This window comes from Chiloscyllium plagiosum, unplaced genomic scaffold, assembly GCF_037043375.1.
Source record: "Chiloscyllium plagiosum isolate Xiang-an unplaced genomic scaffold, Cpla_swu_hap1 HiC_scaffold_3, whole genome shotgun sequence".
NCBI lineage: Eukaryota > Metazoa > Chordata > Chondrichthyes > Orectolobiformes > Hemiscylliidae > Chiloscyllium > Chiloscyllium plagiosum.
This window is the reverse complement of record NW_028270141.1, coordinates 69,824,213-69,846,590: the sequence shown is the minus strand read 5'-3', so window position 1 is coordinate 69,846,590 and position 22,378 is coordinate 69,824,213. Positions and strand designations below refer to the sequence as shown.

General features: G+C 41.9%; 1 protein-coding gene across 1 annotated transcript in view; it reads left to right on the top strand.

Moving 5' to 3' along the window:
• Positions 1–22,378, top strand: part of LOC122544234 (ectonucleotide pyrophosphatase/phosphodiesterase family member 3-like) — a 148,676-nt gene that overhangs the window by 91,712 nt on the left and 34,586 nt on the right. Inside the window, exons 14-18 of the mRNA XM_043683314.2 lie at positions 3,941–4,007; positions 4,155–4,242; positions 7,185–7,363; positions 7,466–7,517; positions 12,169–12,323. Of these exons, the coding sequence (XP_043539249.2) occupies positions 3,941–4,007; positions 4,155–4,242; positions 7,185–7,363; positions 7,466–7,517; positions 12,169–12,323 (541 nt within the window). The remainder of the gene's footprint in view (positions 1–3,940; positions 4,008–4,154; positions 4,243–7,184; positions 7,364–7,465; positions 7,518–12,168; positions 12,324–22,378) is intronic.

Below are 22,378 nucleotides of genomic sequence, written 5' to 3'. Positions count from 1 at the left end.
TAAGGGTTTAGTGATGGAGGAGGCCCAGGACCTGCATGTCCTTGGCAGAGTGGGAGGGCAAGTTGAACTGTTCAGCCATGGGGCAGTGGGGTTGGTTGGTGCGTGTGTCCCAGAGATGTTCTCTGAAACGATCCGCAAGTTGGTGTCCTGTCTCCCCAATGTAGAGGTGACCACATCGGGTGCAACGGATACAGATCTCCCGCATCTGCAGTCCTCACTTCCTCCAAGTTGATTTCAACCTTACTGCGAAGCCTCTTCCAAGGATGCCTACCTTGAAGTTTTCCTCCTCTCTATAAGGATCTCAGTGAGTCCCTCTTTCACTGTACCCCCTAGGTCATCTCCATTGCCCTGAAGGTCTTCAGCCACGTCTTGAAGCAGACTCGCTACCACATATGCATCTCTTTCCTCAGCAGAACCTGTGCACACACCTCCCCCCCTCACCTCTGTACAAGGCCCCAAAGGATCCTTCCAAATCTGACAGAGATTTACCTGTATCTCCACCAATGTCATCTACTGTGTCTGTTGCACCCGATGTGGTCTCCTCTATATCGGGGAGACAGGACACCAACTTGCGAATCATTTCAGAGAACATCTCTGGGACACATGCACCAACCACCACCACTGCGCTATGGCTGAACACTTCTACTCCCCCTCCCTCTCTGCCAAGGACATGCAGGTCCTGGGCCTCTTCCATCACCAAACCCTTACCACCGACACCTGGAAGAAGGGCGCCTCATCTTCGGTTTTGGGATCCTACGACCATACGGGATTAATGTGGATTTTACCAGTGTCCTCATTTCCCCTCCCCCACATCATCCCAGTCCCAAGCCTCCAACTTGGCACCACCCTCTTTACCTGTCCATCCCCTTTCCCATCTATCCGCTCCACTCTCCTCTCCAACCCATCACCTTCTCCCCCACCTTCATCTACCTATTGCATTCTCAGCTACCTTACCCGCCCACCCCCCACTCCAGGCCCCCCCTCCCCCACCCTCCCCCATTTATCTCTCAGCCCCGTGGCCCCAAGCCTCATTCCTGATGAAGGGCCTATGTCGGAAACGTCAGTTCTCCTGCTCCTCGGATGCTGCCTGAACATAGTTTTAATTGTTAAATTATTTACAGATGGGTAATTCTTTGTAGATGGTGCATTCTAATAGGCATAAAATCAATCACAAAATAATGATTTCAGCTTCAAGCATGATTGCTGCAAACAACCTAATTATAAGCAGGCATCATTGTAACACCTCTCTCATCTTTCTGTATGGGGTTTGTATGGGTTTCACGTTACTTTTTTATGGGAATCATTGAATGAGGGCTACATTTTGCAATTGCTAATTGGTTTGGCAAATTTTCCTACCTGTCTCAGTTAATCTAATATCTCCTAGGAAAACAGGTGTTCCATTTGCTTTTAATAAAGGAGGCCCTCCTATTTCTCTTTGTCAGTAATGTCACGACAGTGAATACCATATATGTCAAAGTCAAGCCCATGACCTTTACAGAGTCATATAGCATGGAAACAGACCCTTCAGTCCTATTCGACAATGCCGACCAAGTTTTCCCAAACTAAACTAGTCCCACTTGACTGTGTTTCACCTGTATCCCTATAAACTTTTCCTAATCATGGACTTGTCCAAATGTTTTTTATGTTATAACTGTACCTGCACCTACCACTTCATCTGGTAGTTCATTCTGCATATGAACTGCACCCTGTCTGAAAACGTTGCTGCTCAGGTCTCTCTTTAAATCTTTCTGCTCTCATCTTAAAAATATTCCCCCTAGTTTTGAACTCCTCACTTTAAAGAAAAGACCTTTGCTATTCACCTTATCTGTGCCCTTCTATGATTTTATAAACCTCTATAGCATCACCCCTCTACCTCCTATGCTCCGGTGAAAAAAGCCCCAGCCTATTCAGCCTGTCTTTATAACTTCAACCCTCCAGTCCCGGGAACATCCTGGTAAATCTTTTCTGAACCAGACCCAATTTTTTTTATGTACAGCCAATTTTTCTTTGACCTACATCGTGGAAACCTAGATTTTCATTAGTCAAGTGGGGTGTAGTTACTTACTGGTGATTGCTAGAACTCATTGAAAGGCATGTGTGAGACATTTAGATATTCTATTTGCCAATTCTAAAGGCAATATTCCGACAAATCAACAAGACTCTGCCAAGTGATCTATCGTGATGCCTAAATGAAGGAATAACAAGCCTTCAAGTCAATTTAAACTTGAGAAAGAAGTCTCAGAGTGGCTTAATGAGAAATGGCAAAATGAGCCATCCGCCTCCACACCCTTTGAGAAGTGAGGAAAGGTGGTATTTCAGGATTCTGAGATAAAATGGGATGGTGCACCAGGTTCATGGAAAGGTGCATTTTGTCCGAAAATTAAAATTTCACAGCGTCTGTCATTTGAATGACAAGCTGAAAAATGTGTTGCTGGAAAAGCGCAGCAGTTCAGGCAGCATCCAAGAAGCAGGAGAATCGACGTTTCGGGCATAAGCCCTTCTTCAGGAATTTGAACAACAAGATCATACAGCTCCACCATTTTGTCATCTGACATCAAGAGATGAGTACAGATCAGCTGGTCTAGATCGGAAATATAGATAAAATAATAAAGAAATTCAACATGCCTGTAAGACTGTCACTGTGGCTGGTGGGGGAAATGAAAACATTTTGTGAAGATGATTGGCCATTTGTTTTGTAGTGGTTTAATTATGGCAGATGGTAGAAAATTGAAGCCGATGGTGATATTCATTGGTAAAGTTCTTCCCGAAGGAGAAATTTCAGAAAAATGCCATCATCTATGTTGATGAGGCAGGCTTGATAGAGAAAAGCAGTTGCAAGAAATGAATGAAAGAAGTGTGGGATATGAAACCTGGAGGGCATGGTCAAAAAAGGAAGTTTGCTCGTTTGATCTCTGTTCAAATCCCACTTTGTCGACGATGTAGTCCATGATACTGACGTGGCAGTTACTTCTGCCAGTCTTATAGATGTTCAGCCTTCGAATCAGTGTATAAATACATTTTGAGGGACACTATCCAAAAGATGTTAAACAAATGGTTAAAAAGAATTCCATAAGTGTGGAACATACGCAAAAACCTTCACTAGCAACATTGTATCAATATGGCAGTAATATGTGAAATGAATTTAATCTCAATATTGACAAAAAATAAGTCATGAATAAGTATTCCACCATGTGTTTCCTTAACACTGCAGACTCATGGAATCTCACATAACAAAGGCATGCAGTGGTTTCGGCCATATTAGGATTGTAGGTTCAAAAGAAATAGGAGAGGAATGGGTATTTTGAACTGTTTAGTCTAATTTTCCAATGATGGAGATCATGACTAAATCATTGTAATTTTAACTCCACTTTGCTCCAAGGCTCTTAAAATCTTTGACTTGATTGCAAGTCAGAAATCTGTTTTCGTTAACCTAATTCTCTTTTTTGAAGAGAATTCCAAAACTAAATGGGAAACCACTTATCTCGGGACTATGCCTCCTAATTCTAGGATTCCTGATGGGGATAAACAGCGAAAGCAGTTTCTGTCCAGTAAACTTCCTCAGAAACCTATATGTTTTAATAAGGTCACCTCTCGTGCTTCTAACCACCAGTGCACATCGACCCAGCCTTTATAGTGTTTACCACTACGCAAATGTGCCTTTGTTATAGACAGAGCCTTGTAGTTTTATGAAAGCGGGATATCCCAAGTAGCTTTCTTTCCACAGGAACGTTGATGAATATGCACACGGTATATTACTTCATTGCATTTCATCCAATTCACTGTGCTCCACCTTCATTTTGTGTTGTCTTTTGGAGGATTCGATGTTCATTTTCGTGAACAAATTTAGGCTTCTTTGCCTACTCTAAAATAAATGAATAGTTTCACATACATGGTATTGTAATTCAAGCTAACCTGGCAATTGTTTGCATACCTTTTTCAGCAAACCACCGATGAAATATTGTTCAGGGGGATTTCATGGTTCTGATAATCAATTCAAGAATATGCAGGTAAGGTGCGATTTTTAGGATCTGAGTCATCCTGTATCTTGCATTATGCTTGCATACTAAGGACATAGTTTGAATATTGTTGCAGGTTTTGGAATATAGTTTATTGCTTTAAACAGTAATTGCATTTTCATTTTCTTTCACTGACAGGCCATCTTTTTAGCCCATGGGCCTGCATTTAAAACCAAAACTGAAGTTCAACCCTTTTTAAACATTGAAGTCTATAATCTGATGTGCGGTAAGAATGTGGAGATTTTTATGGTGATATTTACTCAGTTATGAAGGGAACTTGACAGCATGGATTCTGAAAGGCTGTTTCGTCTTCTGGGAGAGACTAAAACTTGAGGTTACAGTTTACAAGTAAAGGGTGTAAAGACAGTAATGAGGTGATTTTATTTTTCTGTATGGGTTCTGAGTCTGTGGAGCTCTCTTCCTCAGAGATTGGTGGAGCAGGATCATTGAGTGTGTTTAATGTGGGTTAGATAATTTTTTGACCAACGTTAGAATCATAGGATATTAGTAATAGGCAGGAAAGTGGAAGTGAGGCTGCAGTCAAATCAGCCAAGATCTTTGCAGCATCCATGAACACAGGTGAGTTGTGGAGGACTGGAGAATTGCTAATGTTGTCCCCTTGTTTAAGAAAGATAATCCAGGTAATTATAGACCAGTGAGCCGATGTCAGTGGTAGGAAAGCTGCTGGAGAAGGTACTGAGGGATAGGATCTATTTAAATTTGGAAGAGAATGGGCTTATGAGTCATAGGGCAACATGGTCTTGTGCAAGGAAGGTTGTGTCTTACCAAATTAATGGAATTTTTGAGGAAATGACAAAGTTGATTGATGAAAGAAGGGCTAGAGATATCATATACATGGAGTTCAGTAAGGCATTTGATATAGTTTCCCATGGTAGGCTGATGAAGAAAGTGAAGTCACATGGGGTTCAGGGTGTACTAGCTCGATGGATAGAGAACAGGCTGGGTAGCAGGAGGCAGAGTAGTAGTGGAAGGGAGTTTCTCAAAATGGTGAACCATGACCAGTGGTGTTCCATAGGGATATGTGTTGGGACCACTGTTGTTTGTCATATGCATAAATGATCTGGAGGGAGGTATAGGTGGTCTGATTAGCATGTTTGCAGATGATACTGAGATTGGTGGAGTAGCAGATAGGAAGGGGACTGTCAGAGAATGCAGCAGAATATAGATAGATTGGAGAATTGGGTAGAACAATGGCAGATGAAGTTCAATCCAGGCAAATGCGAGGTGATGCATTTTGGAAGATCCAATTCAAGAGCGAACTGTATGGTAAATGGAACAGCCCTGGGGAAAATTGATGTACAGTAGGAGATCTGAGTGTTCAGGTCCATTGTACCCTGAAGATGGTAACTCTGGTTGATAGAGTGGTCAAGGAGGCATATGGCATGCTTTCCTTCATCGGATAGGGTATTGTGTACAAGAGTTGGCAGGTTATGTTACATTTTTTTCATTTTTGGTTCAAAGAATTGAAATTAAAGTGGATTTGGATAAGAACACAAGAACTAGGAGTTAGAACATGGAATTCAGCCCCTTAAGCCAAAGTTGGCAGGTCATGTTACAGGTATATAAGACTTTGGTTCGACTACATTTGGAATACTGCATACAGTTCCGGTTGTCACATCACCAAAAGGATGTGGATGCTTTGGAGAGAGTGCAGAAGGGGTTCACCAGGATATTGCCTGGTATGGAGGGCGCTAGCTATGAAGAGATGTTGAGTAGATTAGGATTATTTTCATTAGAAAGACGGAGGTTGAGGGGGGACCTGATTGAGGTCTACAAAATCATGAGAGGTGTAAGCAGGGTTGATAGCAAGAAGCTTTTTCCCAGAGTGGGGGGATCTCAATTACTAGGGGTCACAAGTTCAAGTTGAGAGGGCAAAAGTTTAAGGGAGATATGCATGGAAAGTTCTTTACGCAAAGGGTTGTGGGCGCCCGGAAAGAGTTGCCAGTGGAGGAGGTAGAGGTGGGCATAATGGCGCCTTTAAAAGACATCATTGGCCATTCAATTATCCTTCCTTGTTGTAATTTCTTTGTAATGCACAAAGAAACTTTGATTTCATGTCAAATTTCATGATTGTCTGCATTGATATATGGTTATAAGTCATATGTGTCTTCATGTATTTAGATAGAGATATGAATGGGCAGGGAGCAGAGGGATACAGACCTGTAGAAAATAGGCGACAGGTTTAGATAGAGAATCTGGATCGGTGCAGGCCTGGAGGGCCGAAGGGCCTGTTCCTATGCTGTAATTTTCTTTGCACTTATCAAATTCAGAGTGGATTGACCTATACCTCTGGGTTTGTATGTACATCTGCTTTATTTACTATTTTACAGAATTCAATATCCATCTCCATTACCACCCATAATTACCTAACTATTCATAATGGGAACCATATAATTAGAAGCAATTAGATCCATGGTTTTGGCTAGTCTGCTGCTGCAGTTAAATGTTATGAGTAGGATTTTTGTGGTATTTCTGCATTATTCAAAACTACAGTAATGAAACAAGCTACCCAACCGTAAGGACTTATCGAATACAGCATTGGGCTGATAAAGTTCTGATAGTCACCATCTTAAGCTGAAGAAAGGCCGGGAGCGAGTATGCTCCAAAATGAAAGTGGGCCTTTCGTTTGCTGCTGTATTTCCAACAATAACCAAAAACAGCATTTCCATTAGTGATCCTTTTGAATAAAAAAAATGAAATTATGTCACCATTGTGAATTTAACTGACCAAAAAATCTACACATGGCTCATTTTATTTTGTATTATATTGCATTAACGATATGCAAAAAGATTTGTTTATCTGTTTCTATTTTTTATTATCACCTTCCAAATCAATGAGCTTTGCTATTTTAAATGTCCTTTTTTTGGCATTACTGGCCATTCAGTTATCCTTCCTTGTTGTAATTTCTTTGTAATGCACAAAGGAACTCTGATTTCATGTCTAATTTCATGATTGTCTGCATCGATATATGATTATAAGTCATACGTGTCTTTTACAACATAATTGAAGAAAATTACAGATAGTGATGGCAAGAAAACTGCTATGTTATAATATCAGCACATGTTGAGGTACAGAATCAGATTAATATTTCAGTGAAAGACCCAGCAGTATGTTTTTTGTATAGGTTTTAATTATCCCTTGCATTAGATTTGTTGCAGATCATTCCTGCACCCAACAATGGGACTCATGGGAGTCTAAATCATCTTTTAAAGAAACCTGTCTACAACCCTACCCATTCCAAGGAAGTATCCTCAGCATCATCTTGCTCTTCGACAGACTTTATATCAACTGTAATTCCACAAACAAAATGCTTATGCAGTTCTGTGGTAATTATGACAATATTTAATCTCAATTGTTATCTTACAATTGACTAACTGCTTTCAGAACCGGTTACAATGGTGTCTTACACAAATATTTCCACTTTTTAGGAATCATTACCTGCAGATGCATGCAAGGAATTAAAACTCTCCTCAACTGAAGGTAGGAAACTACCACACAAAATGTAACTGTATAATTGTTACCAAATGTTGCCTATTCTGGCTCATAGACTGGGATTTTCATCTTTATTGCCTGGGTGGTATCCAGCAGATCGGGTTATTCGTCCTTTGCAAAAGCCAGGTTACTATTATTCTGTTGGTTTCAGCAGAATAAAATCAGTCGGGTTCAACATTCGTCCTGAAAAAGTGTTGCCCCACAGTGAAGGTAAACATCTGCTTCCACGTTCAAATAGGTTTTGCAGTTTCAATTGCACATTCACTTATTCAAAAATCCAGCTGGGCTACTGTCTGTCCAATAACTGCTGTAATAATTCAATTATAATTAATTATAGTAATCTCCCCGACCTCCCACTCGTTATTTATGATGCAGGACATACTTCTGCAAATATTGAGAATAATGGACAAACAACACTTTGTGATTTTGCATAAAAGAGCAACATCAATTCCTAACTATGTGGTGCTTTTAATGCAGTAAGATATGCCAAGGCATTTCACAAGAATTATAAAGGATACAGCCATTGATAGTTGGATGATCTTGAGTTTGAGGCCAGCAAAGAGAACATTGCAATATTCAAATCTGCAGGTAACAAAGCAGCAGATGAGCAGAGCTAAGGATGCTTGTCTAAAGTTATGGGGGTAAAAGTTAGCACCTTGATGCAGATGATGGTCAGAAATTCATCTAAGGGTCAGACATAACAACAAGATTATGAAACATCTGTTTCAGTAGTAGACAGTTTATAGAGAGAGGAAGTGGTGTTTGTGGTGGGAATTGGAGATAATGCCTTCAGACTTTACAATATTTAGTCAGAGGAAATTTCTGCACATTCAGAACTGGACATCAGACCAAGTGACCTGAAAAGTAGTTTGAAAAGACAGCAATGAGGCTGCAGGGAGGTATAGCTGGGTGTTGTCATTACACGTTTGGAAGCACCATTAGCATATTGTATTGTTACAACTTAAAGTTGAATTGAATTGAATCGAATTGAATTGAATTTATTGTCACGTGTACCAAGGTACAATGAAAAACTTTGTCTTGTGAGCAATTCAGGCAGATCACATAGTTAAATAGCATAAATAAGTAAATAATAGGTAAACAGCAGCAAAAACACAGGTACAGGTGAATGCTAAGAGTTTGTGAGTCCATTCAGTATTCTAACAACAGTAGGATAGCAACTGTTTCGAAACCAGCTGGTGCGTGTGTTCAGGCTTCTGTACCTTCTCCCCAATGGTAGAGGTTGTAGGAAAACATTGCCAGGGTGGGATGGATCTTTGAGAATGCTGGCAGCCTTTCCTTGACAGTGGGCCTGGTAGATGGATTCTATAGATGGGAAATTGGCCTTTGTGATTGTCCAGACTGGGTTCACCACTCTCTGTAACCTTCTCCAATCTTGAATGGTACAGTTGCCATACCAGGTAGTGATACATCCAGACAGAATTCTCTCGGTAGCATACCTAAAAAAGTTGGCAAGGGTATTTGCCGTGATGCCAACTTTCCTCAGCTGGCTGAGGAAAAAGAGACGTTGGGCCTTTGTAACCAATGCATCCACATGAAGAGTCCAAGAAAGCTTGTTGTGGATGACCACTCCCAGGAACTTGACGCTCTCCATTCGTTCCACCTCTGTGCTGTTAATGTGTAGGGGGGCATGAGTAACATCCCGCCGAAAGTCAATAATGAGTTCCTTGGTTTTGCTGGCATTGAGAGCTAGGTTGTTCTCAGTGCACCATTTTTCCAGGTCTTCCACCTCCCGCCTGTGGTCTGTTTAGTCACCAGCTGAGGTTTTACTCGACAAGCTAACTGGTGAGATAATTGTTAATGTTCACTAAGTTGAGCTGTTATAACCCAGAAAGAAAGGTGGATGGAAACGTCAGAGGCCAGAAACTTCTTCAGTTTAGGAGAAAAGATTTATACCAGCAGATGGTGCTGTTTCACAGCCTGACAGTGGTCAAACGTAACTGGAAAAATCTTTCCAACTCTGAGAAAATAGAAGCAGGAGTAGGCCATTTGGCCCTTTGAGCTGGTCTGATATTCATATGACTCTGGCTGATTGTCCAACTCAATACCCTGTTCCTGCTTTTCCCCGATATCCTTTGATCCCTTTAGCCCTAAGTGCATATTCGACTCCTTCTGGAAAACATTTACTGTTTTGCTCTTAATGTCTTTCTGTAGTAGTGAATTCCACATACTCACTGCTGCCCTGGGTGAAGACATTTCTTCTTATCTCAGTCCAAAATGACCTATCCCATGTCGTTAGACTGTGACCCTCTGGTTCTGGACTGCCCAGTCATTGAAACATCATTCCCGCATATACCCTGTCTAGTCATTGAGTCATTGAGAAGTACAGCACAGAAACAGACCCTTCGGTCCAACCCGTCCATGTTGACCAGATATCCTAAATTAAGCTAGTCCCATTTGTCAGCATTTGGCCCATATCCCTCGAAACCCTTCCTGTTCACATATTCATCCAGATGCCTTTTAAATGTTATAGTTGTTCCAGCCTCCATCACTTCCTCTGGTAGTTCATTCTATATGTGCACCACCGTCTGCATGAAAAACGTCTCTTTCCAATCTTTCCCATCTTACCTTAAATTTATAACCCTCTAGTTTTGGACTGTTCCAATTTTATAGATTTCTACAAGATCTGTTCATTCTTCTAAACGTCTGTGAATATAGTCCTAACCGATCCAGTTTCTCTTTATAGATCATTCCTGCCAACCCAGGAATCAGTCTGGTAAACCCTTGCTATCCCTCCATTGGCAGAACATCCTTCCTCAGATAAGAAGACCAAAACTGCACACAGTATTCCAGGTGTGGCTTCACCATGGCCCTGTACAATTGCAGTAAGCCATCCCACTCTAAGTTAGTGTTTATCTGTGCATCTTCAGGAGAGGCACAGAGAATAGCGTTTGGTGAATGTGCAGGAAGTCACAAAAACAAACCCTAGCTCAGTTTAGCAAAAAATTATTGAGTAAAGATAGGAGTGGTACTTCACTGAGGTTGACTACCTATAAAGTATATTGCTGGGAAAAAGGGTTGAGATTTTGTTTTCATTGTTTATAAGTTATTTGCAAATTGTCTTTTATAGCATTTGTTTCTTTTATTTCATGTAATATGCTTGTTATTTTATTTATAAGTATGTTGGCAGCCTCATGAGTATTTCCAGTGACTGACTAACAATGAAGACTAAGTCAGGTTTCACTCTGTGATTTGACTTCTCCATTAATTTGGATCATAAACCTCTAGAAATGTCACATACTTCATACAAATTGACGTATGTTGAAATCATTAGAAATGTATTTTCTAATTTGTAGCTTCATGAGAAGAGTTTCATAAATGCAGCGCCATATCAAATCTGTTACACTAACAGGGCCCTATGCCAGTATGTTACCAGCTTATGTAATCAATTTGAGTGAATACAATGACTTGCAGTTAGCAAACTGTTCCTGGTCCCACTGTGGGAGTGTGTACAAGCTATAAGTATTAACGTAAGAATGCACTATTTCTGGCCTTTCTTTGTTTTTCTGAATAGTTTCTTGGGTAAGTAATTTGTCCTTGACTCTTTGGTTAAAAAGCAAATAAGATCAGAATGGATTCTTTACTCATGCTTAATTTCCTAATTAAATGAGATGGTCTCAAAGTGTGTAATTTTGACTATTTTTGTTAGATTTGTTTCCTTACTAATACTGTCTTTTTATATGGTTTGATTTGGACATAATTTTCTGTATGAAGTAGGTAGAGAAAAGTTGGGAGAGCACTATGATAGACATTAATCTTCTGCATCATATCTTCCTTCTAGTCAATTACTTATTCTCAAGCACCAATGAGAAAAAAAAATCCATGTAATCCCTGCCGGGGCAGCACGGTGGCTGGCACGGTGGTTGGCACTGCTGCCTCACAGCACCAGGGACCTGAGTTCGATTCCAGCCTTGGGCAACTGCCTGTGTGGAGTTTGCACATTCTCCCCGTGTCTGCGTGGGTTTCCTCTGGGTGCTCTGATTTCCTCCCACAATCCAAAGATGTGCAGGTTAGGTGAATTGGCCTTGCTAAATTGTCCGTAGTGTTCAGGAATGCATAGGTTAGGTGTATTAGTCAGGGGTAAATATAGGGTAGAGGAATGGGTCTGGGTGGGTTACTCTTCGGAGGGTCAGTTTGGACTCGTTGGGCCGAAGGGTGTGTTTCCACACTGTAGAGATTCTATGATTTAAAAGAAATTAAACTGACTATACCTTGAAGGCAATTTGTCTCACCTGATGATGAATGGTAGATTTAAAACATCAAAGAGTCATTTCTGCAAGTTGAAACTTTAAGTATGAATATAAATGTTAGCTGTTACAGTGCAGCATGTTCTTTTTTTCTCTAAAGTTCTTTAAATACCCATAAAGATATTCATCAAGAACTTAATTGTTGAATATTTTATGCAGTTCGAGTAACAAATTATAAGCTCGTGTTTATGGCCCATGTGCCAACATTTTATATTCTAATCAATGTGATTAAATTTATTTAAACTGCATGACAGTTCTTGCTAGACTACAGTTAAAAAAACAAATAATGTAAATGGTCTAGTGACTGCATTGCAACTAGTAGAGGTTACTTCTATTAAACAAATATTGCTGACTTTGTATATTATGTTTCATAGTTAAAGGGGCTAATGAGCATCACTTGCCATATGGACAACCAAAAGTTTTGCAGAACAATAGTAAGTGGTGCCTCCTGCATCAACATTTATATGTAAGTGGATACAGCCATGACATTCTAATGCCATTGTGGAGTGCATATACAGTCGACAAAACAGTAAGTTTCCAATTAGTATCACTGTTATGTTATCCACGTTGCTCTTATGTGATATTGTTTGAAAATTTCCCTTTGGATAAATATCATAATTACAGAATTGTCTTTTGAACAAAAATTCAGTTGTTTGCATGTTGTTTATTGACAAAAAACAAAGACCATTGACTCAAATTGAAACTATACAGTCATATTTGAGTTTCATGTTTGTTGGTTGGCAGCAATTACATTTATCTGTTTACAAGTTAACAAACTCCACATGAACTCCACACTTTTCTATTAAATTCCATGGTTTCAAAGACACCCTCAATTATTAACATAAACGATGGGGTTTGAAGCACTACATGGATTCTTTAGACCTATGATGACTTAGAGTCATAGCGTCATAGAGATGTACAGCATGGAAATAGACCCTTTGGTCCAACCCATCCATGCTGACCAGATATCCCAACCCAATCTAGTCCCACCTGCAAGCACCCGGCCCATATCCCTCCAAACCCTTCCTATTCATATACCCATCCAAATGCCTCTTAAATGTTGCAATTGTACCAGCCTCCACCACATCCTCTGGCAGCTCATTCCAAACACGTACCACTCTCTGTGTGAAAACGTTGCCCGTTAGGCCTCTTTTATATCTTTCCCCTCTCACCCTAAACCTATGCCCTATAGTTCTGGATTCCCTAACCCCAGGGAAAAGACTTTGCCTATTTATCCTATCCATGCCCCTCATAATTTTGTAAACCTCTATAAGGTCACCCATCAGCCTCCGACGCTCCAGGGAAAACAGCCCCAGCCTGTTCAGCCTCTCCCTGTAGCTCAGATTCTCCAACCCTTGTAAATCTTTTCTGAATCCTTTAAAGTTTCACAACATCTTTCCGATAGGAAGGAGACCAGAATTGCACGCAATATTCCAAAAGTGGTCTAACCAATGTCCTGTACAGCTGCAATATTACCTCCCAACTCCTGTACTCAATACTCTGACCAATAAAGGAACGCATACCAAATGCCTTCTTCACTATCCTATCTACCTGCGACTCCACTTTCAAGGAGCTATGAACCTGCACTCCAAGGTCTCTTTGTTCAGCAACACTCCCTAGGACTTTACCATTAAGTGTATAAGTCCTGCTAAGATTTGCTTTCCCAAAATGCTCTATCTCGCATTTATCAGAATTAAACTCCATCTGTCACTTCTCAGCCCATTTGCCCATCTGGTCAAGATCCTGTTGTAATCTGAGGTAACCCTCTTCGCTGTCCACTACACCTCCAATTTTGGTGTCATCTGCAAACTTACTAACTGTACCTTTTATTCTCGCATCCAAATCATTTATGTAAATGACAAAAAGTAGAGGGCCCAGCATCGACCCTTGTGGCACTCCACTGGTCACAGGCCTCCAGTCTGAAAAACAACCCTCCACCATCACCCTCTGTCTTCTACCTTTGTATCCAAATGGCTGGTTCTCCCTGTATTCCATGAGATCTAACCTTGCTAATCAGTCTCCCATGGGGAACCTTGTTGAACTGTGGGAACTCATTGGAAAATCATTTAATGGGCTATTTGCCCCATTTCTTCTGGGCTCCCACTGATGTTCCAGTGAAGTTGCAGCAAGAAATTGTGAGAAGCCCCGGCAATTGTTCTAGCTGGAATATTAATTCATAAAAACCATCCAAATCCTCCCAATATCCTTATTTCAGTTCTGTCTTTATGAATTGTAGCTCCAGCAGACATAGATTTGATGGTGAGTTTGTGATATCCTATTCTATATTGGGACAGAATTAAAGAAATTGAATATTATGATCATAAATATTAGATGTAAGCCTTGATAGAGTAGTAATATCATATCTCTAAGACGGAAGGTCATGGGTTCAAGCAGCCTCCAAAATGATGGCACGGTGGCTCAGTGGTTAGTACTGCTGCCTCACAGCACCAGGGATCTGGATTTGATTTCATCCTTGGGCAACTGTGTGGATTTTGTACATTCTCCCCATGTCTGCATGGGTTTCCTCCACTTGCTTTGGTTTCAATCCAAGGATGTGCAGTTTAGATGAATTGGCCATGCTAAATTGCCCATAGTGTTCAGGGACGTGTAGGTTAGGTGCATTAGTCGGGTAAATGTAGGGTAGGGGAATGGGTCCGAGCGGATTACTCTTAAGAGGGTCAGTGTGGACGTGTTGGGCCGAAGGGCCTGTTTCCACACTGTAGGGATTCTAATTCTAAAAAAATGCAGTATTACACTGTGAGAGCTTTGAAATGACATGTGATGTCTGTCAAATCAAATGTCAAATTTTGGTTCCAGTTTCTTTGATTGTAACTGAAAGGGCAGCAGGAACACCAATACCGGCTACATGCTTCCTCTAAGCAAGAGAAACAGTTTACTTCAGGACCGCCTCACCTACCGAACTTTGTATATCACAGGACCTGACCGCGTTGACCTTGCCTCGTATCCATACTGGGCTATTTCTGTGATTCCGGCACCAAACTTCGTCCCTTGAAATGATCTGTCTCTCTCGTTTAGAGAAAGCATGTGGCCGGCATTGGCATTCTTGCTGCCATTTCAGGCCCACCCCATGTTCCGGGAAGGTCAGGTTTAACCTGATGCAGAGCCTTCTTCTCATCAGCAGCTCTGCTACAGCTGTCCCTGTGGGTGCGTGAGGGATGGTCCTAAAATCAAATGGCATTTGGCATGTTCGGACAGCTTCACACCATCCATCGTCCAACAGTCTGGCAGAAAGAGCAGTCCAAATGTTGAAGGCAGCTTTAAAGAAGAGCCAACAGCTTCACTCGATGCCAAACTCTCTCAGTTCCTGTTCAAATACAGGACCACCCCTCATGCAACGACAGGGATAGCTCCAGTAGAATTGCTGATGGGGAGAAGACTCTGCACCAAGTTTAACCTGATCTTCCCGGATCTGGGGGGTGAGGTTGAAACGGCAGCAGGAACGCCAATACCAAACACATGCTTCCTCTAAGCGAGAGAGAAAGTTTACTACAGGGGACCAAGTTTGGTGCCAGAAATATGGGGAAGGGTGAAATAGCAGCAGGAATGCCAATGCTGGACACATGCTGCCTCTAAGTAGTTTACTTACGGGGACAAAGTTCGGTGCCAGAATCATGGAAATGGCCTTGTATGGCTACAAGACGAGGTTAGGTCTCGTGACGTACAAAGTTATAGTAAGTGAGGCAGTCCTGAACAAACATGTGGATCACCTGAAAACTGCTACCTTGTAAATGGGTGAGTGCAAAAGACACCAGGCCCCTCAGAACAGCCAGAATGCCTATCGGAAACTATAGGTTCTTCCCCCTCTGCCCATTATCGAGGACACCTCATACCATGAGATGAATGCAGCCATGATACCATTACTGCCGGACGAAGAGGAAGAAACTCTACCGAGATGCTCCAGATTCAATAAATGAGCCATGGTGCAGTACACCCCACCCGTGTCCAAGTCTGAGTCAAGGAAACCGGAGCTGGGGTGAAGCTTCTCCTGGGATGTTTATCAGTGAAAGACCAGGCCTACATCTCGAGACTTTGTAGAGGGTGGGGACATAGTGATTGGAACCAGGTCAATTTTAACTATGCAATCCTTGATTGGGGTTGTTGTCTGCTTCTTCTTTAAACAAGTAACAGACAACTCCAAGTAGAATGTTATGAATGAATTTACCAGATGACCCAGAATTCTAAAGCAGTCAAATCAATACGAACACAAAGCAAAACCTTCCCACTTTATTAGGATCAAAATTACAATAACCGTTAATACTAAATAGACTATCCCTAATCCTATTTCACCCCTTAAGATTACAATACTTCCTTGTAAATTTACACAGTTGCTGTCTCTGTGGCTCTGTCTCTGTGTCTGGAATGCTGCTTTCTTCCTCTCTCTCTCGAGGTGGTCAGCTGGTCTCTACCTCTTGCCGTGCTGGCCTCCTCAGAAGGCATCAGACGGATCCAACAAAGCAGACTGCAGGTGACCTCTGTTTGTATACCTGTCAGATGGTTTTCTGGAACTTTCTATGAGTCTGGCCAATCACAAGTCGTCTGGACAAAGTGGAAAGGGAGAAACTGTTCCCACTTGTAAATGGATTGAGGCCCAAAGAACACAGTTTTAATGCATTTTGGAAAAACAAACACAAAAGAGAGTTGGGAAAAGATTTTTCACACAGGGAGTTGCTAAGGTCTGAAAAGTGCCTGGAAGTGTGGTGAAGGCAGGTTCAGTTGACACATTCAAGACCGCATTGGATGATTGATTGGGATTGTATTATAGACCCCATAATAGTCAGAGGGAAATTGAGAAACAAACCTGTAAGGAGAAAGTGAGGACTGCAGATGCTGGAGATCAGAGCTGAAAATGTGTTGCTGGAACAGCGCAGCAGGTCAGGCAGCATCCAGGGAACAGGAGAATCGACGTTTCGGGCATAAGCCTGATTCCTGAAGAAGGGCTTATGCCCGAAACGTCGATTCTCCTGTTCCCTGGATGCTGCCTGACCTGCTGCGCTGTTCAAACAAACCTGTAAGGAGAGCTCAGCTATCTGTAAGAATAATAGGGTGGTTATGGTCGGGGTTTTAACTTTCCAAACATAGACTGAGACTGCCATAGTGTTAAGGGTTTAGATGGAGAGGAATTTGTTAAGTGTGTACAAGTCAATTTTCTGATTCAGTATGTGGATATACCTACTAGAGAAGGTGCAAAACTTGACCTCCTTTTGGGAAATAAGGCAGGGCAGGTGACTGAGGTGTCAGTGAGGGAGCACTTTGGGGCCAGCGACCATAATTCTATTTGTTTTGATATAGTAATGGAAAAGGATAGACCGGATCTAAAAGTTGAAATTCTAAATTGGAGAAAGGCCAATTTTGACGGTATTAGGCAAGAACTTTTGAAAGCTGATGGGGGGCAGATAGATGTTCATAGGTGAAGGCACGGCTGGAAAATGGGAAGCCTTCAGAAATGAGATAATGAGTGTCCAGAGAAAGTATATTCCTGTTGGGGTGAAAGGGAAGGCTGGTAGGTATAGGGAATGCTGGATGACTAAAGAAATTGAGAGTTTGGTTAAGAAAAAGAAGGAAGCATATGTCAGGTACAGACAGGATAGATCGAGTGAATCCTTACAAGAGTATAAAGGCAGTAGAAGTATACTTAAGAGGGAAATCAGGAGGGCAAAAAGGGGACATGAGAGAGTTTTTACAAATACATAAAGGACAAAAGGGTAACTAGGGAGAGAATAGGGTCCCTAAAAGATCAGCAAGACGGCCTTTGTGTGGAGCTGCAGAAAATGGGGGAGATACTAAATGAATATTTTGCATCTGTATTTACTGTGGAAAAGGATATGGAAGATATAGACTGTAAGGAAATAGATGGTGACATCTTGCAAAATGTCCATATTACAGAGGAGGAAGTGCTGGATGTCTTGAAATGGGTAGGAGTGGATAAGTCCCCAGGACCTGATCAGATGTACCCTAGAACTCTGTGGGAAGCTAGAGAAGTGATTGCTGGGCATCTTGCTGAGATATTTGTATCATCGATAGTCACAGGTGAGGTGCCGGAAGACTGGAGGTTGGCTAACGTGGTGGCACTGTTTAAGTAAAGTGGTAAGGACAAGCCAGGGAACTATAGACCGGTGAGCCTGACCTCGGTGGTGGGCAAGTTGTTGGAGGGAATCGTGAGGGATAGGATGTACATGTATTTGGAAAGGCAAGGACTGATTAGGGATAGTCAACATGGCTTTGTGAATTGGAAATCATGTCTCACAAACTTGATTGAGTTTTTTGAAGAAGTAACAAAGAGAATTGATGAGGGCAGAGCAATAGATGTGATCTATATGGACTTAAGTAAGGCATTCGACAAGGTTCCCCATGGGAGACTGATTAGCAAGGTTAGATCTCACGGAATACAGGGAGAACTAGCCATTTGAATACAGAACTGGCTCAAAGGTAGAAGACAGAGGGTGGTGGTGGAGGGTTGTTTTTCAGACTGGAGGCCTGTGACCAGTGGAGTAGCACAAGGATCAGTGCTGGGTCCTCTACTTTTTGTAATTTACATAAATGATTTGGATGCGAGAATAAGAGGTACAGTTAGTAAGTTTGCAGATGACACCAAAATTGGAGGTGTAGTGGACAACGAAGAGGGTTACCTCAGGTTACAACAGGATCTTGTTACAACCAGATGGGCCATTGGGCTGAGAAGTGGCAGATGGAGTTTAATTCAGATAAATGCGAGATACAACATTTTGGGAAAGCAAATCTTACCAGGACTTATACACTTAGTGGTAAGGACCTCAGGAGTGTTGCTGAACAAAGAGACCTTGGAGTGCAGGTTCATAGCTCCTTGAAAGTGGAGTTGCAGGTAGATAGGATAGTGAAGAAGGCATTTGGTATGCTTTCCTTTATTGGTCAGAGTATTGAGTACAGGAGTTGGGAGGTCATGTTGTGGCTGTACAGGACATTGGTTAGGCCACTTTTGGAATATTGCGTGCAATTCTGGTCTCCTTCCTATCGTAAAGATGTTGTGAAACTTGAAAGGGTTCAGAAAAGATTTGCAAGGATGTTGCCAGTGTTGGAGGATTTGAGCTACAGGGAGAGGCTGGACAGGCTGGGGCTGTTTTCCCTGGAGCGTCAGAGGCTGAGAGGTGACCTTATAGAGGTGTACAAAATTATGAGGGGCATGGATAGGGTAAATAGGCAAAGTCTTTTCCCTGGGGTCAGGGAGTCCAGAACTAGAGGGCATAGGTTTAGGATGAGAGGGGAAAGGTATAAAAGAAACCTACGGCGCAACGTTTTCACACAGAGGGTGGTACGTGTATGGAATGAGCTGCGAGAGGATGTGGTGGAGGCTGGTAGAATTGCAACATTTAAGAGGCATTTGGATGTGTATATGAATAGGAAGGGTTTGGTGGGATAGGGGCTGGGTGCTGGCAGGTGGGACTAGATTGGGTTGGGATATCTGGTCGGCATGGACAGTTTGGACTCTATGACTCTATTATTTAAATAAATCAATGTGTAGGGCTATAGGGTAAACATAGGAGATTGGCGCAAAGTTAAAAATGCTCAGAGGGCTGGTGTAGACACGATGGACCAAACGGTCTCTTTCAGCATGCTAATGATTTGGTGATTCTTTTGTGAGTGGATATTCAACCAGGAGTCTCTTGAATTAGTCACACTTTTCTCTGTATCCAATTCATTTGTTTTGACCACGGCTGCAGGCTAGGGTTGAAGATTTTAATGTATACGCTTAAATCTGCAGGCAATTAGGAAATCCTCACTCAACTGATCTATGCTGAGATGGCTGTATGACGTTCTAGTTGATTTCAAATGCTTGACACTTAGATGTTTATTCAAGTAACGTCCCCCTCTTGATAGCTACTGTAGATAAAAGCAAATGATTACAGATGCTGGTGATTGTAATAAAAGCAGAAAACACTGGAGAAATTCAATTGGTCTGGCAGCATTTATGGAGAGAGAAACTGAGTTACTATCTCAAACATCTGTAGATGCTCCAAACTCTACATCAACACAAACATGTCCAACAACTTGCGTCACCCCTTAAAACATCTTCCCTTCAGTTTAGGGCTGTGGTTGGAACAGTTTTCCCTCACCTTGAGGTGGTTGTTTCTGTGTGTTGGGTGGGCGAGGGGGGGGGGTGGTGGAAAGCTTGGCATTGTCCCCCTCCTCCCTGAGTGTAAACACACACACTCTCTCTTACGCTCGGTTTAAAAGAAGCTGCTGTAAAACGTGCTCGCAGTCGTCCAAGCTGTAGGGAACATCAGCTTTCTGTAGTGTTGTGTGTGTGTGCATGCCTGCTCTTTGAGGTTGCACCGTTGGAAAATCTGTTTTCAAATTACACTAGTAATTTAGGTATGTTTACTTATACGGCTGGAGATAAAGACTAGATTACAGAGTGTCGGGTTACAATGGTTGGTCCAAGGCCTGAGGGCTTTTCTGGTCTCCTGTGGTGAGGTTTCTCTTTGCATAACCTCAAGTGTATGACATCACACGAAACACACAAAAGTAGGAATTCAGAGTTTTACTGAAATTCCTGAAGTTTATATAAATTAGGATTGCATTATTTCATTTAATTTGCTGAGCAGTCCTTCAGACTTGTGTTCAGAAGGTGTTGTAGGCAAATCAGTGGAGAAAATATAGAGAACCACCAGGAGACGCAGAGAGTTCTTCAAGAAGTAGGTCTTTTATTTGCAAGCAAAAAACCATGACACTGAGAAAGCAGATTCTCGAATGCCCACGAACCTCAGGGTCCGTGAATTTTTATATTTTTTATATCATGTTTCTGTTAGCTTATCAGCATGTTCAACTATATTAATCAAAGTACCTCACTCTAGCTACAAAATAAACCAGTGATGTTAGTTCCCATTATCTCTTTAGTTGTACATTCTACTTAATGTTATTCTAATTTCACGGTTAGACATTTATTGCTAACTCTGCTATAATGGTCTTTCATTCCAGACTCTACTTGATATTTTCCTAATGTCATGATTAAATATTTATTATCACTTCTACTACAGTGATCTTTCATTGCAGACTAACCTATCATGATAGATATTTAGATATTCCATTCAGTACAATAGTCTCCAGTCTCAAGCTGACTCTACTAACTATTAATTAAAAATCACACAACACCAGGTTATAGTCCAACAGGTTTAATTGGAAGCACACTAGCTTTCGGAGTGACGCTCTTTCATCAGGTAACTATTAATTAGTTAGTATGGTGGCACAGTGGTTAGCACTGTTGCTTCGCAGTGCCAGAGACCTGGGTTCAATTCCGGCCTCAGGTGACTCTCTGTGTGGAGTTTGCACATTCTCCCCGTGTCTGCGTGGGTTTCCTCCGGGTGTCTGGTTTCCTCCCACAATCCAAAAATGTGCAGGTTAGGTGAATTGGCCATGCTAAATTGCCCGTAGTGTTAGGTGAGGGGGTAAATGTAGGGGAATGGGTCTGGGTGGGTTGCGGGTCAGTGTGGACTTGTTGGGCCAAAGGGCCTGTTTCCACGCTGTAAGTAATCTATTCTAGATATTTTAATGTCATGTCCCAAATATTTATTGGCTCAATCCTGTCATAATAACACTTAACAGAGAAACTTGCTTTATTACTTATGTTATCTCATCTCGTCATCGTGACCTTTCAGCCTTAACCTTACTCTGCTAATTGGTGTAAGAATGTTCCGCTATGGTTATCCCATCCTGCCTTCATTCCACAGAATACATATTCCCAGTGGTCTTCAGGCTTTAACCCTTCTCATGCTTTCGTGTTCTTTATTTTCCATATCTCCCCCCCTTTGAGAGCTACTGGTCTCACCCAGAGAAAGAAGACAATAAGCTCAGCCTCTCTTGTGCCCAATACAAACAATATAGGTCCCAACATGGACTAAATAATTTTCGGAGTCTGAGACTTAAAGGGTTCTTCCTCCGTTCCTGGGGTCCCTTGGGCCAAAAACCTGCCCTCCAATAACCAGAACAGGAAAAAAGACCCAAGATCCCTCACAATCTTGGACCCACGCATTCTTCAGAAGTATCATCGACGTCCCTACGGGGACATATTCCTTGCACCGTGGCGGTTGTTAGGTGATAATAGTAGAGTGGTGGGGTTCCAGCCAAGGAGTAAGCACTTCCTGGGGTAGCTGAAATGATCACAAGTTGCCGTGTCGTGACGTGAACTAAAAAGGACTTAATAAAAGGTAAGGCACAACAAAAGACGAAGGCAACAACGAGCAAAACCGCACCTACAATAAGACTAATCTTGACAAACCATGTTCCCCAAGACCCTAATATATTATTCAACCAATCAAAAGCCCGATGACCAAACCCCACATTGTCTTTTAGCTCCTGTCTTAGATTCTTTAGTTTTTCCATTGCTTTAGTAAAAGATCCCCCAGGGCTAGTGTTGTTAGGTATAAAGGTACAGCAATGCTCCCCAACCATCACACAAACCCCGCCTTTTTCTGCCAGTATCCACGTAGGGACGTCGATGATACTTCTGAAGAATGCGTGGGTCCAAGATTGTGAGGGATCTTGGGTCTTTTTTCCTGTTCTGGTTATTGGAGGGCAGGTTTTTGGCCCAAG